We start from the raw sequence: 18,906 nt of genomic DNA, 5'->3' as shown, positions 1-18,906 counted from the left end.
TGGTAAAGCTATTTCGGCCAATGGAAGGCAGGAAGTATAGGTAGGGATACCAGACTAGAAGAATTCTTGGAGAGGAGGCAGAGAGTGAGTCACAGAGAGATGCCATGTAGCTGTCAAAGAAGCAACAGGCCAGGGCATCACCAGTAAGCCAAGATCATATGGAGATACACAGATTAATAGAAATAGGTTAATACTTAAAAGAGAGATAGCCAATTAGAAGCCTGAGCCATTGACCAAACAGTTTATAATTAATATAAGCCTCTGTGTGTTTATTTGGGACTAAATGGCTGCAGGACCTGGTGGGACAGAAAATCTGTCACCAGGTAGGGACCTTACCCTTCCCTGTATTATCATCACACTGGCAGTATTAACTTACCTACACCAGACGTATTTATAACACATGAACACTATGTGTCCCCAGCCTGCTCTCCTTGAAGAGTCATCTACTAAACATTTACCAGCACATTATTGGCTAAGGAGGGTGCTATAATCCCAGGTTAGGTCACGATCATACTTCAGTCATTCTTTACTATCCTCCTAAAGATCCAAATCAAGAAAGTTACCTGCTTACAGAACAGCACCTCAGGGATTATGAAAAAAGGCATCTTCTTTGAACATATACACTTTTTCTAAACAAAGAAGCAATGAATAGTTAAGTTAGGTCTGAAAACACTTAAGAATTTCCACATTTGTGTTGTCAGGTGTTTATCTTTTTTTCCTTTTCCTTTGCAGCCCAGGCTGGTTTCAAACTCACAGCAAACCTGCCTCAGTGTCCCAAGTGCTGTGACTAAAAGCATGAGGGACCGTGCTAAGTTCTGTGATTCTATTTCATACATCAAATTCTTTATCCAGTGAGAAGATCTGTTGCCCTAGCAACATAAACTGGCCCCAGGAACAAACACAGATGGACCAATTTGCACTGCCCACAGCCAGGAAGGGATTAACCTGGCCCTGAGCAACTCCTGAAAATACAAAGGCCTGATTCACAAGCAAATGGTCTGGATGCCATTTGGGTCATTTCAGACATATGGGACACTTTACTCAAGTTACTTAAAAGAATACCAAAGTTGGATAGTGTGAAGATATTAAGGCATGTGTAGTGGGTCTTGCCATACTGGCTTTTGTCTTTAATTTTGTAGTATTTCCAAATACTCTAAATGGCTAAGCTGAACTGTCTTTTTATTCCTTCCTTCCTTTCTTCTTCCTTCCTTCCTTCCTTCCTTCCTTCCTTCCTTCCTTCCTTCCTTCCTTCCTTTTCTTTCTTATAGCTGGGGTGGGACAGGCACTCACATGATGATGTGTGGGCTCTAAGGAACATACACATTTCATCTTCTGAAAGGATGTAAATTAAGACAGTGGGCCATGGCCTTGTTCTTTCCTGTATAAAGGTATCAAATATTAGAACAAAGTAGTCTGAGTAACTGCAATATAATCCTAAATTGAAGGAACAATAATTTGCTGTACTTTCTTGTTTGTAATTTACAAAGATGATGCAGCCGACTGAATGTAAATCACACACATTTCCACCAAGTACTGAGATACAGTGAAACAGCCTTTTGGTTTTAAAAGTTACTTCAAATTATGTGTGTCTGTCTGTCTAACAGAGCATTCAAATTCATTATTTAATATTTGAATGAAATCTAAAACTCCATCATGTTGTGGCTTTGCTCATTAAGAATCCTGGGCACAACTGACTTGACTGGGTGGGTGGCTTTGCTTGTAGCACCCTGCTTTAGTGAGCACTTTAATGAGCACAATGTGGAATACAGTTATCAAAAAGGGACAAAGAACATCCTTGTTTTATACTTTATTTAAAATTGCAAAATGATAAACAGTTAACACAGAGATGAAAATTCAGTACCATTAGTTAGATACTGTTTAAAACTTGACAATTCATAAGCTCACAAATCCTTAATCGCCAAACATTTTAGTCTATGTAGTCAAAGTCTTCTGGAATTCCAAAGTTTTTATCAATTTTACTTTCTTCAAACCCAAATTTTCTTTTGGCCCAGGATTTTATTGCAAATATGTTATCTATAAAAAAAAATTTAAAAATATTTTTGAGAATTAAAAACACAATCATAAAATACCTTAATCTAGTTATCTGTGCTGTTACTGTGCTTCCATTACTCTCAGATAGAGTAAAGTAAGAAGTGGTTGGCCACTTAAGAATGCCAAACGGGAATAGTACAGACAGGGCAGTTTCCCACATCTACCAGAGGCCAGGCTCCATCCACTCCCTCAGCAATTTCAGCTGCTCTTGCACCCAAAATGAGTCCTCTCTCTCCAGACCTCTGTCCTCACCCTCTGAGTAATGGCTTCCAGACAATTTGGCCAGCCGGAGGGCCTGGGCAGGAGGGTGGAAAAAGGTTCTCCTCTTAAACTAACACAGATGTGTCTTTGATATACCTACAGGGAATTTGTATTCTACCACTGAGAAGGGTGTTGCACCTACTCAAAGGAATTTATCCCAAAGGGGGAACCCCAAATCATATACAAAGATTTCCAAACAAGGGTCTTCACACCATTGCAGTAAATAACAGCGAGGTCAACACCTACTCCTCAAGCATCAATGCTTGGCAACAAGGGAGGCAGGACCAATGTGCAAAGGCAGAGCTGCTGCTGGAGTAAGAATGATGGTTTCCCCAACCCCTTAATTCTACTTATTTCTCATCCACTATATAATTTATAATTAAAATGCTTTCCACAAACACAGGAACAATGGCATAAATTTTACAAGTTGGTTAAAGTATATAAAAATATAAAGTATATTTTTAAAGAATCAATAGTGCTAACAAAAAATGTTTTTCTATGAATGTGTTATAGAAAGCCAACAGATATTTAAATAAATCTAATCTTCATAACAATCTAAAATGAATCTTAACATTTCATAACATGAGAATACTAAAATACAAGCATGAGGTAGTTTGGGATCTGCTGGAGTTGTGTTAATTTTACCAGTGTGTTTAGTCGGGTAAGCCTGGCCAACTATACAGAGGTGAGACACAAGACAAGTAATAGTGTACTACAGATACTGCAGAATGTGCAAAATATGTGTCTTCAAGATGACACAAGAAGAAACATCATTAATGCACTTCCAAACAATTCTAAAGTCATGTGTATATCAGAGAAAAAAGACCAAATATCATGTGCCTTCCAGGACAGGCTCCATGAATGCAGAGACTTCCAGGAAAGAAAGACACAAACAGAACAACAGAGATGGCTTGTGGGAAGATACTGTGAACCTAGGTCAGAAAGGAGAAAGTGAGCACCCAAAGAAGCTTTCAGCAGCTCTCAAGAAAGAAGCCTTTAGTTCACTTTAAGGACAAGAAAACATGCAAAGACTAAAACCAAAAGAACCAACAAAAGCCACCCCGTGGTGCCAAAGAGTCAATTCTAAAATGCTGGTCAAGCCTTCTTCAGGTCATTGGAGGTCTGCCTTGTTAAGACAGTGCCTGACAATTTTCCTATTGCACCTACTTTTATAAGTGGACAGAGACAATTCTTTTTAAAAGGAAACAACCTTGAGACTTCTCTGTAAGTCTTAATTCCCATTAGTGCATATGGTGTTATACTCAATATCAATGTAAGATTTTTTGCAGTGAAGTCTGTCCACCTCATGCACTAAGATGCCTTTGATTCCTAACACAGAAAACCAAATCACTCTCTACTTAATTTATTAAGATGTAATTTGTTATCAGATGTAAAGTATCACAAAACATTAATAAGATACAGTTTATCTATATTTAAAACTCCCTCTTTGTTGTTTTCAAGATAGGGTTTCTCTGTGTAGCTCTGGCTGTCTTGGAACTTGCTTTGTAGACCAAGCTGGACTCGAATTCAGAGATCCTCCTGCCTCTGTCTCTGCCTACTGAGTCAGTGGAATCAAAGGTGTACACTACCCACCCTATAAAATGTTGAATTATTAAACAATAGATATTCTTTTTAAAATATTACATATTATGGTTTCTGCTTTTGTTGCTATGAGATTTCTGTGTGTGCATATGTGTCTCTATGACTATGTGTTTGAAGTTTTTCTTTGGCTCTTTTTCTTCTGTTTGTCTGTTTTGTCCTATTCTGATTAGTTTGTTTTTTATTTTATCTAATTTTATTATTATTTTCTAGATACCTCTATGTATCCTAATGAAAGAAAGAAAGGGTATGGATTTGGGGGACGGGGCAGGAAGGATCTGGGAGGAGTTGTTGGGGGGAGCATAATCAGATATTATATTTTTAAAAGTCTATTTTCAGTCAGGTGGTACCATATGCCTTTAATCCCAGCACTTGGGAGGCAGAGGCAGGTGGATCTTTGTGAAGTCAAGGCCAGGCTGGTCTACTGAGTGAGTTCCAGTGCTAGACAGAGAAACCCTATTCCCAAAAAACAAAATCTACTTATTATTTTATGTGTATGTGCATATGCCTGCATGAATTCATTTAAACTACATGCGTGCAGGAGTCTTGGGAGGTCAGGAAAGTATGTTGGATACTTTGGAACAGGCACTTCAGGGATTAAGCCTCCATGCAGGTGGTGGGAACTCAACCTGGGTCCTCTACAAGAGCAGTACTTGAATTACTGAGCCATCATCTCCTTAGTCTGGAAACTCACAGTTCTAGAAACACTTCAAGGACACTGGTAGGTAGAAATAAACCAGAATTTAATTGATATCAAGTATGTTATTTTTTTCTGTAAATAACACTGATCTTTTCTATTGTTTTGAAATCAGGGAGGTTTTCTGAGGTGTAACTCACTTTATCTTTTATCTTCTTCTTTTTCTAACACGTGCTTATGTGAAAAGAGCTTAAATGGAAATATTTTCAAAATAGTCTCATTAGCACAGGCTGATGTGGGAAGAGTTCTATAGTGTAAGACAACCATGAACTCTGACCTTCCTGCTCCTTCCTCAGAGTGCTGAGTTTGGAGTGTTCTCTACCTGCACAGTTTTACTTGGTGCTGAGATCCAACCCCACTTTGTACAAGCTAGGCAGCCTGCCAACTGAGCTACATCCCAAGCCCAGGAAAGACAGTTCTGAAGAGCTAATTCTGTTATCATAAAAACATCCCTTCCACAGGCTTTTCAAACTCTCTGCATTTTTGTTTTTGTTTGTTTGTTTGTGTTTTGCAGTTAACCACAAAGGGAGAAAAAGTTCTTACAACAATTTTTCTGATCTAATTTTGGAAGTTTATGATGAATTGGAAAACAATTTATACTTATTTACTTAACAACCAGAATTTACAGTGAATTGGGAAACCAGAGAAAGGGGAGTATATTTCTAAAATACCAGCTGAAAAGCTTACAAACTCTTATTTAGTCCCTGAAAAATGTGAGGCAGGCATTATTCACAGAGAACAGATGAGGAACAAGTTCTGAGAAGTCCAAATGTACACAGAGCAAACAAGGCACTCAGAGTGGCTTCCTTCTGCCACACACACATTCTGCTGGTCCTGCTGTTTGATGTGTTGTTTCCCTGCAAACTACTGGAGGAAAATCATGAATTTTTATTTCTGCTGTGTTGCAGTAGGGGGAGGCTGAGCACACATGTGTTGTGGCACACGTGTGGAGGCCAGAGTCAGTGCTCACCTTCCACCATGTGCATCTAATTTACGTCCTCAGGTTTGGTGGCATTACTCCCCTCACCCATCTCGGGCCCCCTGACCATCTTATCTTCAATCCATAAGGACACTTTCGTCATTTTCACACTCAAAATTTTGCATTTCTCATTCCTATGTACTATCATATTTGTTATCATTGTTATTGTTAGCATTTGGGGGAGATAAGGTCTTATGTGGCCTAGGTTAGTCTTAAACTCACTACCTAGCCAAGACTGACCTAGAACTCCTGATTTTCCTGCCTCCAACTCCTAAGTGATGGGAATGTAGACATGTGTCACCATGCCTCATAATGTCTTTCTCATTCATACTTTCCTGACACAATGTCTGCTCTTTTTCTCCTGTTTTCTTTACTAAAGCAGTATTTTGTTTAGGAAACAATTTACAATAAATAAATAATAGTTTTCTAGGAGCACAAGGAGAATTTCATTAATATTTCCTATTTATTTTATTGTAAAATAGACTAGGGAGAAATGAGGGTTAAATTTTCTGTGAAATGCAGGTCTGGACCAGCAGTAGGAAGCTTGGCACACATGCCTGCTCTCCCAGAGGCTAACCCTGAGACTCAACAGTCCCCACAAATTCTTCCCCTCTCTGCTTCAGCCCTGTACATACCCTCCCTCCCCCCATGGAAGCATAATGATAATGAATAACACATGGGAGGTATTAGACTCACTAGGTGGAGAAACTCAAGCACCACCATTTCATTATTAAATATTAGAAAACATCAGTGCTATTTTCTGGCAGGTTTAATATTACTAATCATACTTGTATATAAATCACAACAACATTACTTTCTCCTAAACTTTAGGACATACATAATGCATTTGTGGGAGAGCAGGCTTGACACAGGATGGAATCTCACTAAGTAGCCCAAGCTGACCCTATTTGTGGTGATATTTTGTTTACGATCTAACAAATAAAAGCTTGCCTGAAGATCAGAGTGCAAAGCTAGCCACACCAGTTAGCCATAAAGGCCAGGCGGTGGTGGCACACACCTTTATAATACCAGCACTCAGGAGACAGAAGCAGATGAATCTCTGTTAGTACAAGGCTACTCTAAGCTACACAAAATTGATCCAGTCTAAAAGAGAAACAGAGCTCACACAAAGGAAATCTAAGCACTTGGGACCCCACACCTTTTATCCCAGCACTAGAGGTGGGAGGAGACAGGAGCTGATAACATTCTGAGTAGTCTGGGGTTTGGTGGAGAGCAGTGCAGTCTGAGGTTCGGTGGATCGCATTGGTAGAGGTGAGAACTCTCACATGGCTGGCTGGCTTGCTTCTCTGATCTTCAGCTTTAACCCCAGTACCTGTATCTGGTTTTTTTATTATTCATGCTACACTTACTCATGATCTTCCTGACTCAGTCTCCCAAATGCTAAGCTTTGGCATAGATCAGAAAAAGAAATCATAAAGCCTGGCCTAATTCCTGTAGCACAACACATGTGACCCTGCTTCAAACTGAGGAACAACAATCACATCTACCTTGACACTTCCCACAGTGATAAGGTGAGAATACACCACACTCATTACAGGAGAGCAGCCAAGAGCCCTCAAAACAAGTTAGCTATTCTTGCTTTTGAAGATAGACCTTCAGGAGTCCACGAAATCCCAAAGGGTTTATAAATTCGAATACATGAAACTGCAGGCTACAGATACAGATCAATGGGAGGGATGTGTGAAGCCTTGTTCAATCCCCAGTAACAAGGAAAAGCAAAAGTATATGAACTCCAACCTTCACCCTTAGAAATGTGATAAGGAACTTGGCTTAGGGAAAATCATACAAAATTAAACTTGGAGCTACTACTGGTTTCACAGAAATACACTTTTATCAAGATGATTCAGAATTTGTGTAAAGGCACTGAAAGGCATCATTGTGCAGCCTCTGCTACTGTCTACCAGTGACTCTGAAGTACCTACCAGTCCATCGGTTGGCGGCTTCTTTGGCTACGATATTTGCTTTACCTGGAAAAAAATAGATAAAATGATATGCAGTAATTTACGCATATAAAACTATCTCCAACCCTGTACAGATATATAAACCAACGTATAATAAATTATACATATATTGGAAATTACCATGAAAACCTCAAATAGTAGTATAACACTGTATCTTAAAAACCTGCCCAAACACTCAAGACAATTTTAGGTATTTTTAATTACATTAGGTAAAGAATAGAAAGCCAGTGTGAAAAACTTCCCTTTCTAAATGTCCATCACCACCGTACTTCTTCTTTAAAGTACAGGTTTATTTTATACTTTAATTTATTTATTTATTTATTTGTGGGGGGAAGGGGGATGCCACAGCACAGGTGTGGAGGTCAGAGAACACCTTGCAGCGGGCTGTCAGGCCTGATGATAAGCATGTTTAACCTCTGAGATTCTTTGCCATCGCCTGTAGTATAAGTTTAAATGAGATGTTTCTCAATCAATTTACCATATCAAAATGATAAAACAATCTACTGCTATGAGCTTTTTTCTATGTATTCTTAGGCAATGATAAATCAGACTTTTAAACATTTTAGGAACAAAACCAGGCAAGGTGGTTTCCATCTTTATTCCCAGCACTTGAAAGGCAGAGGCAGGAGGATCTCTGTTAAGTTCAGGCCAGACTGGTCTACAGAATATGTTCTAGAGCAGCCAGAGCTACATAATAAGACCCTGTCTCAAAATAAACAAACAAACAAACAAACAAATAAATAAAAATTTAGAGGGAAGAAAGTAACCCCATAGGAGAAAATACTGATTTTACTTTATATTTTAAACATATAATCTGATACAAGTGTGCCAGTGCATAGCTGTACTTTAGCACACTAGAGGCTGAAGCAGAGGATCTCTCAAGTTTGAGACCAGCATGAACTACACAGTGAGAATTTATATCAAAGCCAAACCAAAAAATTTAAAATAATGGATACCCATTTTGCTACCAAATGTATCCGTACAAATACTTTTCATATCATTCTAGATAGAATGTTCATAGCAATGCCATGACCAACTCGACATAAATATCACTTTTAATGATGACATTTTTGTTTGGTTTCATATAGAGACAGGGTCTCTCTGTAGCCCTGGCTGTCCTGGAACTCACTTTGTAGACCAGGTTGGCCTCAAAGTCACAGAGATCTGCCTATCTCTGCCTCCTGAATCCTGGGATTAAAGGTATATACCACCATGTCCAGCTGACAGTTATGTTATTTACATATTGTGTGTTGGAGTTCTATCTACATGTATGTCTGTGTCAGGGTATCAGATCCCCTGCAACTGGAGTGACAGACAGCTGTGAGCAGCTATGTCGGTGCTGAGAATTGAACCCTGGGTCCTCTAGAAGAGCAGCCAGTGCTTTTAACCACTGAGCCATCTTTACAGCCCTGATAACATTTTTTTTGTTATGAAAACATAAGTTACATATGACAGACTTCACCCTATCAACTCAGTAGATTTCATTATACTGTTGTACAATCATCACCACTATCTTAATTCTAGAAATTCTTATCAACAATAGGCAATAATATACACCAAACAGACATCAACAATCCCCATTCTCTAGCCCCAAACAACCACTATTTATTTGCTTTCTATCTTGTGGCTCTACCCTGTGGGGATACTTCATATGAAGGAGACATGTTCTCTCGTGTATGGCTTATTTCTACACACCCATGTTTCCAGGGTTCATCAAAACTCAATACCTATTATTTCACATAAACTACATTTCACAATTTGCTTACCCATTTATCTGCTGACAGACATTGGGCCATTTCCACTAATCCAAACGATAATTGTATTGAACATATTTTCAATTCTTTTGAGTGTAAGTCTAGAAATAGAACTGATGACTCTTATGGTGTCTCCTATTTTGAGGAATGGATAATTTGGGGGGGGGTGTTGGTGGTTGATTTCTTTGTTTTTTTCTAGACAGGGTCTTATCTTAAGTGCCTGGAACTTACTGTATATAGCCTCAAACCTACCAATCTTCCTGCCTTTGCCTCGTAAGTGATAGGATTGTATGTCACCACACTTGGCCTTTACTTTTTAAAGTGGCTGTACATTTTGCAATCCTACCAGTTACACAAGTGTTCCAGTTTCTCCACATCCTCAGCAACACTTGTCTTAAAACAAACAAACAAAACTGTAATCATCTGGGGCTGGAGAGATGGCTTAAGGTTTAAGAGCATTGGCTGCTTTCTCAGAAGACCTGGGTTCAACTCCCAGCACTTGCATGGCATCTCACAACTGATTATAACTCTAATCCAGGGAATCCAATCTGGGTGCTGTCTCTTGAAAGAAGGCACTGCATTTATGCGATTCACAGGCATACACACAGACAGAGCACCCATACACATAAAATTAAAAATAGGGGGGAAAATCCCATCCTAAGGAATATGAAAAGACATCTAACTGCAGTTCTAATCTGCTAATGAGGAAATGTTGTTTTGTTTTTTTCTTATTGGCTATTTGTTTATTTTCCTTGGAAAAAATGTTTAATCTGTTGACCATTTTAAGTTAAAATTTTGATCATTTTATTACTGAATTATAAGAGTTCTTTTTATATTTTGGATATAGCCTATCTGTCAAATAGGTTTACAAACACTTTTCTCTTTGTGTGTATCATTTTACAATCTTGATATCTGAAGTTTTCAATTTTGATAAACCCAAGTTATGTTTTAATGTCACACTTAAGCATATATGTGGAAGCCCACAGAATTGACTCCACTCCATTTTAACTTAAGGTCAGAGAGTTTTTACCTGCCCTTGCTCTTTTAAGGTGAAACAACAAAGATGTCTGGCCTAAGATGTGGATGCAACAGGATGTTTGGCCTAAGGTGTGGTCGCTGCATGTCCTGCCTAAACAACAGAAAACTTAGCTCAGGATATGGTTACTTATATTTCAGGTACTGAAGAGGTAATTATTGTTTGTTCCTTGTATCATTGGAAAGGAAGTCTTTTGCCGTCTTCCCTTCTTTTGATGGGGGTACAAAAAACTTGGAACAATAAACTTGGATGATTCAGTATTCACTGGATGCCCTCCCAATTCTATCTCTTGTTTCTTGCCTGTTACTTTTCTCAATTCACACTCTATTTCTTGGGTATGAAACTGGATTAGTCGGTGGGTCTAGACAAAAATGAAGCCTAATGCAAGGAGAGAAAAATATACACCTGTGTTTCCTTTTGAGAGATGTAGCTTGAGCCCTTACATTTAGGTCTTTGGACCATTCAATTTCTGCTATGGTAAGCAGTGGGGTGCATGTTAGTTTATTGCACATGTAGATCTAATTATGCCCAACAGCATTAAAAGATTTCTTTGTCATCTGAATGATCTGAGAATCCTGAATCCTGATTACAATCAATCATGCTGACTTCTATACTCTCAGGTCTATTTCATTAACCTCTGTCTCTCCTGAGCCAGCATCACACCACTGACCCAACAGCTGAATATTTAAACTAAATTTTGGAATTAAGAAAATTCGCCTTCAATATTTAAAAAATCCTTGTTTATTTTGGGTTTCGTCTATTTCTATATGAACTTAAAGATTAGTCTATCAATTTCTGAAAAATAAGCAGGTAGAACAATGACGGATTCTTCACTTAATAAGTAGATTAATGCCTAGAGTATTTCTACCTTCACAATATTAAGTCTTTCACCCACTAGCCTGGTATGTCTTTCCATTTATTGGAAATCTTTATTTTTTTTCAACAATGTTTCAATTTTCAGGACACATCTTAATCCTCCTTTGTTTGATAGCTTTATTTATAAGTCATTTGATCTGATTTGACGCTATGGAAAAACATGTATTTTCTTTCCTTAAATTTCAATTTGTTCATTATTAGCAATACAAAAACATGAATGAATTTGGACATGATGATGTAATCCCAGCATTTGGAGAGGCTGAGGCCAGAGGAGCAATACTTCAAGGTCAGCCTGAACTACATAGCAGAACCAATGCTCCAAACAAAGAGAAAACACAATTTTAAAAATATTGACATTCTGGTATGTAAACCCTCTAACACTATTAGTCATAATAATTTGGGGGAGGATGTTTACATCCGTGAATATAATTATTGTTGAAGATTTTCAGTTTGGGGTGGGGTATTTATTTCCACGTATATAAATATTGCTGAAGATTTTCTATATAAATATAAAAATAGATAATCTAAAAACAACTGCCTTTACTTCATTTTTTTGTGTTTTTTGTTTGTTTGTTTGCTTTTTGAGATAGGGTTTCACTATATAGCACTGGATGTCCTGACACTCACTGTAGATCAGGTTGACCTTTAACGCAGACATCTGCCTGCCTCTGCTTCCTGTGTGCTGGGACTAGCGGTGTATGACACCAGCACCCAGCCTTCTTTTGTTATTTTTCTTGAAAAAATGTTAAATCTTCTACATCTCTATGTTCTGGTTCATTTGACTTTTGGAGATGGGGTGTTTGGAATTTAACCTAGGGCCATCACATGCTACGCAAGTGAGCCACGGAGCCAACTACCCCCATTTCTCCTTCAACTGTTTGTTCAAATACTAGTTTTTAGTTTTCAAATAATTACTGTTGAATTATCTATTTGCTTCTTTAATTCTTTAAGCTTTTGCTCCATGTATTTTATCATTCTTGTATTAGTTGTGTTTATTAGTTACTAACACCATGACCAAAGACATCCTCAGGAGGAAAGTATTTTGGTTTACATTTCCAGAAGAACCATCACGGTGGGAGGCATGGCAGCAAGCAGCAGGCAGGGGAGAGGCACGATGGCAGCAGTAGGGAGCTGAGAACTCAAAGCTTCATACATAAGCAGGAAGCAAAGATCAAACAGAAAGGATGAAAAGCTTAACCTCTCAAAACCTGCCTCCCATGCAAACCTCCTCCAGCTAGGCTGCAGCTCCTAAACCTCCCAAACAGTGGCATCAGCTGGGAAGCGGTGTTCTAATGCAGGGGCCTGTGGCAGACATTTCTCATTCAAATCTCCAGTTACATATGTCCATAACTTGTATCTTCTGACTGGATAACCTGCACTTTCCATCACCAGTAACAACTCATCTCAGAGTCTATTTTTCTTTGCTCTTAGTTTAGCTGCTATGACCCCCTTCAATTACTGTTTGCAAGTCTTCCTCCAGCCTTTCACTTTCGACATATTTTAGTCTTTAAATATGAGTCTCTTGTAGGGGTATATAATTAGTTTACTTGTTTCCTTCAATTTTGACCTTCCTAGCTTTTTAATTGGAAAACAAGCCATTTTCACTTAGTATAATTATGGTATGATTTACATGGCATTCTGTCATTCCCCATGTGTGGTGGTTGAGTGAGAAATACCCCTCGTGATCCCTCCTATTTGAACACTTGGTCCCCAGCTGGCAGCACTGGGGTTATGGAGCCTTTAGAAGGTGGAGCCTTACTGGAGGAAGTGCATCACTGGAGGTGGACTACAGGAGTTTACATCCTCACCCCACTTCCAGTCCAATGCTTTGTTTTCTGTACATAGTTACATAAGTGCTTGGTCAGTTCGCTGTCAAGCCTACCTCTGACCATTATGGACTCGACCTCTGGAACCATAAGCCAAAGTAAACTCATTCATACACTGTTTTTGGTCATAGTGTTTATCGTAGCAATAGAAAGTAACTAACACACTTAAATGCCTCTTTTGTCCTCCTGTTTTTTCAAACCTAATGTTTGTGTTAAGTGGAATTATTTTAAGTTTCTCTGCTTTTCTCCCTCCCTCCTCCAAATTTCTGCACTCTAAAATAACAAGGAAAACTGAGAATAAAACTCAGGGATTTTGCAGGCCAGGAAAATACTGTACAAAAGAAATGTAGTTCTACCTTCCCCCTGCTATTTCTTATAACTTGTATTTTGGGGGTGGTTTTGTAATTTTTTTGGTGTATGTGACTATCCCGAGGACTGCCACTACGGCCTGAATTAGTAACATTCTATTCAGATAAATACAGAAAATTCAGATAAACATCAAGTTCACTTCCATACAAAGTTTTCCCTGCTGTATATACCATTTCCACCCTCCAAGGTCTAGTATGCTAGTATTGCCAGAGACTGCATTTTATATACTGTGTGGTATTTTTAACAGACATTGCTGCTTTACACAGCTGTCTCCTAAATCAGAAAAGTAAATATTGCAAAATAATATGTATATTGTCTATTTACTTAACCAATAGTTAATCAACCACTGGTGATTTATTTTTTCATATTGACCATATTATTCCCGTGTCAGGTATAAGCTGACACTGTTCACTTGAGGATTTTTGTTTTGCCTATTTCTCTGAAGGAATTGTCTCTGGAAATAGAAATCTTGGAAACTTGTCTTTTTTTTAAAAGATTTATTTACTCATATGTCTGTGTGCTCTGTCTTCATGCACACAAGAAGACAGCAGATCCTATTATAGATGGTTGCAAGCCACCATATGGGTGCTAGGAATTGAACTCAGAACCTTTGGAAGGAGAGTCAAGTGCTCTCAACCACTGAGGCATCTCTCCAGCCCCTGGATATAGAAATCTTAACTGACAGTTTTCCTTCAGTATTTTGAATGTGTCCTCCTCCTGGGTTAATTTTTGTGAAGATCACTGATTGTGATGATTTGTTTCTTTCTTGCTACTTTCAAAATTGTCCTCAATTAGGACAATTTGATCATGGTGTTCTACAAGTCTCAAAACCTGGAAATGTCTCCTGGTTGCTGGTTCTTCCTCTTTTTACAATCAGGAAATTTCTATTGAACTGCCTTCCATCCTGTTGGTTCTCTGTTCAACCGGCCCAAACCTTTGTTTAACCGCTCTGACTTCATCCAGTGTCAGTGTTTTTTAGACAGGCCTCCTTTAGTGAACATGTTTAAAACAGCTCACTAAAATTTTTATCTAGTAAAGCTTAACAGTGCTTCCTCAGAACAGTTTCTACTGATCACTTTAATTGTGGCTTGTAGGTGCATTTTCTTGTTTCTTTACATGTCTTATAATTTTTTTGGGGGGGGGGGAATTTGAGACAAGATTTATCTGTGTAGCCCTAGGTGACCTGGAACTCATGGAGATCCGCCTGCCTCTGTCTCCCGAGTCCTGGGATTAAAAATGTGTGCCACCATCTTTATAATCTTTTAAATACAAAACAGCATATTTATAATACAAAGTGGCAGCCAGGAATGTAGTAGCACATGCCTTTAATTCCAACACTCAAAAGGCAGAGTAGGTGGATATCTTAGTTCAAGGCCAGGCTGATCTTCAGTGCTAGTTCCAGTATAGCCAAGGGCTTCACAAAGAAACCCTGTCTGGAAAACCAAAAAAAAAAAAAAAAGTTGTCCAGGCTGGTCTTGAACTTTAAATCTTTATGCCTTAGCCTCCCAAACAAACCACTACACTTGACTTACTTTCAAGTATTTTTATGGGAATTTACTTTCCGCCACTAGTTTTATCTAGACTTATTCAAATAATGGTTAAAGTGGCTAAAAATACTATTATATAAAACTAATGCTTTGACCTCTTGCTTCCCTGGCTATTTACAATTAAACTTGTTAATGAAATCAGTTATCTCAATGGAATGAACTACAAATATTTCCCAAAGGCACTATTTTAAGAAAGATAATATACAAGCATGTCTATGTGAACTAGTATCAGGAAACTGTGTCCCACATGAATCATGGATGCCTGGATAAGCCTGAGTGCTGTAATGTGGCTATGGAAGCTTGCTGTTAAGAGTTAAATCCTATTAAATATCAATTTATAAAACACATAATCCTTTAATCCAATTCTTCCTACACTAACTTGATAACTGAAATGCTATGAAAAATCTTCATTATAAAACAGCACATTAGCATTTGGGGTTAGAAGTTAGGACCTAGTAAAGTTATTTAAATTTAATGATAAGGAGATTTCTGACATCTGCTACTAACAATTTTAAGTTCTTAGATCTGTAAAATTTGCAGTTTTCATTGAAACTATCATGAACAATTTGCTGCATTTACTGCATGGGGGCAGGGGACTGGGCAGTAGCCAGAGTACAATGTGCTTCATAAAAATGTAAAAACAATTGTTTTACTGGTCCAGCAATCACCCCACTCTTTTCTGAGTCCAATTACACATATATTAGGCTAGGTTGTTCTCAACTCACAGCTGCCAGTTTAATATTTAACCTCGTTTCCATGTCTTCAAATATACTAACCTGTTCTTCGGCAAAAAGAAATCTGCTATTTATTCAGTGTAATTCTCATGTCAAATACAGCTTTTCTGACTTAGGTCTCTTTGATATCTTTAATATTGCCTCTTAAGTTTCCAAGTTATAGACAACTGTGAGTATTTTAAATGCTCTACCTGCTGGTTTTGCTTCTGGTCCAGTGCTGACTGACAAATGATTCTGTTTGCTCTGTGACATTTCCTAGTCTCTGCACAACTGTCATATTAGCCTTCATTCAAAACATACACACACACACACACACACACACACACACACACACACTTGGGGTTCACAGACTTTATTAGTTCAAAATTAAACAGTTGAAGGAAGCATGTTAACTTATCATTCCTGGGGTGTCATCCACAAATACCTCTTTGAAAGTAAAATGTACATTTTTTTTGCTAGGTGATTTTGGATTTTTATAAATATCCCTAAGCTTGTTCTGGGACATGCTAAATTACCTGGAAATAATTCATGTTTTCACTCCTGAGTCTCCTGGTGTGTAAGTGATATCTAGAAGTAATGTCAGTGGAGGTCACCTAGCTAAGGACACACCTGGGCAGTACCATGAGAATCACAAAGTGGAAAATCGGAACTCCTCACTGAGAAGGGCTAACACTTACAGCTGCTAAACAGAGAAAGAATGGAGCAGAAGCAAAGAAGTGCTGCTCCAAGGAAAAGTGGTAGAATTATTGCACACCAGCTGGCTGGTGCTGTTCTCTAGAATCTAAAAATTATAAACTTTATTTAGAGACAAAGATTTTCACAAAGAGATGGAAGTAGAATTCTTGTAGACTGTCATTCTCTGTGAATTCAGTGCTTGGGAGACATGTTTGCCCACAGATTTTTTTTAATTTTTTTAATCGCCATCCTGTGGAACAAAGTGCTAAGCTAAATCTGGCACTACAAAATTAGCTACTTCAACTGAAAGTTGTAAGATCAGAGGAGCAGGAGAAAAAGGAGGCAATATCTATCAGCAGGCTAGGCCTCCTTATCATCCAGTCTCAAGAGGGAAAGGTGGCTGGCTGAAGATGTCAGCTGTGTGGTGTGCCTAAAGGTCCTGAGAGCATTACAGACAGGCTTCTTCCCCAGGCTCAACACCCTCGGGTGACTGGTTTGCAGGACCATCATGGCTACTCCTTCCAGCAGTTCCTGAAAAGCTTTTGTTTTCCCATAAAGAAAACGTGATCCTCACTTCCTTTGACCAAGTCTGCTCCTTTCTGACTGCAGTTTCATGATCCTAACAGCTTTCTTGCTTAGATGACTATTTCCTTTTGTATTTACAATCTATACCTCTTAGTCACAGTCAATAAACATCTTCTGCTTTGTGGTCCCTACTCTATGTTCATAGTGTTTCCTTGGACAGATGACCAGGACTATGATGAAACCCCAGCATTCTGGAGCTGAGGCAAGGGGATTGATAGCTTAAAGCCAGCCTGTGTTAACCAGAGAGATCTTGTTCTCAAAAGACAACACACATGTGCATGAGCGTGCTAGGCCACCTTAATTGTAATTCAACTATGTTCAGGCTACTTCTAAAGTACCAAGTAGTCCCAGGTTTTTCAAAGTCTCACATGTGCTATGTCAGCTATTTAAAAATATACACTTGGCAAAGTTTCCCCTAAACAAAAGTAAGTTAAAATAGAAAAAATATGGGAAAAGTTATACATATTTTCCTAAACAGTTAAATGCTGTATTTTTATAATATGCTTTTTAAAATTCTGTAAGTGTTCTAATTTTATGTTTCTATAAATTCATAAATAATACCAAGTTTTGAAGATTCTGTTTTAAAATTGAAAGAAGGTAAGCAAAATGGCTCAGGGGGTAAAAGGTGTTTGATGACCTGAGTCAGATTCCTGGAATCCATATGGTAAAAGGAAAGAACCAACTGCTATAAGTTGTCCTCTGACCTCCACACAAGGAAAAAAACAATTGGGATACTCAGAAGGCAAGTTCTTGTGTTTATAATATCCTTTTTAAAGAAGGAAAGGTAGATTTCTTCACAGACTGAAGGCAGCTCTGACCTCTCAGTTTCCTGACGGTCTTCTGCCTGTCCTGTCCTACCCTATTTACTGCCTTACTTCTGAATTGCTCTCAGTATCAAAGCTGTGAGCACTCAAGGCTGGACTGGGATTCTCCTCAGTAGCAATCGTGAGGCAGTGTATTTCTGTTAGACCACCAAGTGAGCACGCAGCACTGAAGCAGTCTTAGGGGAGATTGTCCTCTCTCTCTCTCTCTCTCTCTCTCTCTCTCTCTCTCACACACACACACACACACACAGAGAAAGGAATCTTTCTATGCAACTAGCCATGTCAAGTCTCTTTTTACCAAAATTAAAGATGTGAGATAAACTTACGTATCTCTTCCACAACTTGAGGGTCACATTCTCTGTATTTTTCCACTTCTGCCTTAAGTTGTTCCCTTTGGTCCCGAAATGAAGAAAGTTCTTTTGTAAGCATGGCTCGTTCTTCCTGGATATAAAGGATTTTATGAACAGTTAGGCCAAATAATGTAGCAGGCTTTCTTGGACTACCAACCCCCAAATCATGACACAGAAACTTATTAATTATTAATGCTCAGCCTTAGCTTAGGCTTCCTTCTAGCTAGCTTTTTTAACTCACCCCATTTCTATTACTGTATGTACTGTCCTGAGGCTCATTTACTTCATCTATGCACTGTCCATTCTGCTTTCCTGCTTTCCCTGTGTCTGGCCGGCTGGCCCCCAGCTGGCAAGCTCCCTTTTCCTCTCTGCCCACCAGCCCCACCTATCCCTCCTCTGCCTAGCTACTGGCCATTCAGATTTTTATTAGACCAATCAGGTACCTTAGACAGGCAAGGTAAAACAGCAATCCATCTTTTATGTAGTTAAACAAACACAGCATAAACAAATGTAACACATCTTTACAAAGTTAAACAAATACAACATATCTTTACATAGTTAAACAAATATTCTATTCCACAACAAAATAAATCTCACATGTAATGAATAAATTCTGTAAACAATTATTTGACATGATATTTTATATAGTCAACTCCCAGTATCCATGGGCTCTGCATCTGCATATTCAATCATCCACATATCAAAAACACTAAAAAGAAAAACATACACCTGTACAGTGTCACTCTCTGAATGATACAAC

General features: G+C 38.5%; 1 protein-coding gene across 1 annotated transcript in view; it reads right to left on the bottom strand.

The window, feature by feature from the left end:
- Positions 1 to 1,792: 1,792 nt before the first annotated feature.
- The window catches only part of Mnd1 (meiotic nuclear divisions 1), a 58,355-nt gene continuing 41,241 nt past the window's right edge, over positions 1,793 to 18,906 (bottom strand). Inside the window, exons 6-8 of the mRNA XM_027392954.2 lie at positions 18,123 to 18,237; positions 7,532 to 7,576; positions 1,793 to 2,034 (exon numbers count right to left, since the gene is read on the bottom strand). Coding sequence (XP_027248755.1) covers positions 1,928 to 2,034; positions 7,532 to 7,576; positions 18,123 to 18,237 — 267 coding nt within the window. The 3' untranslated portion in view covers positions 1,793 to 1,927. The remainder of the gene's footprint in view (positions 2,035 to 7,531; positions 7,577 to 18,122; positions 18,238 to 18,906) is intronic.

This window comes from Cricetulus griseus (assembly GCF_003668045.3).
Source record: "Cricetulus griseus strain 17A/GY chromosome 1 unlocalized genomic scaffold, alternate assembly CriGri-PICRH-1.0 chr1_0, whole genome shotgun sequence".
In the NCBI taxonomy this organism is placed as follows: domain Eukaryota; kingdom Metazoa; phylum Chordata; class Mammalia; order Rodentia; family Cricetidae; genus Cricetulus; species Cricetulus griseus.
Note: the sequence above shows the minus strand (reverse complement) of the source record. Positions and strands in the feature narration are given on the sequence as shown.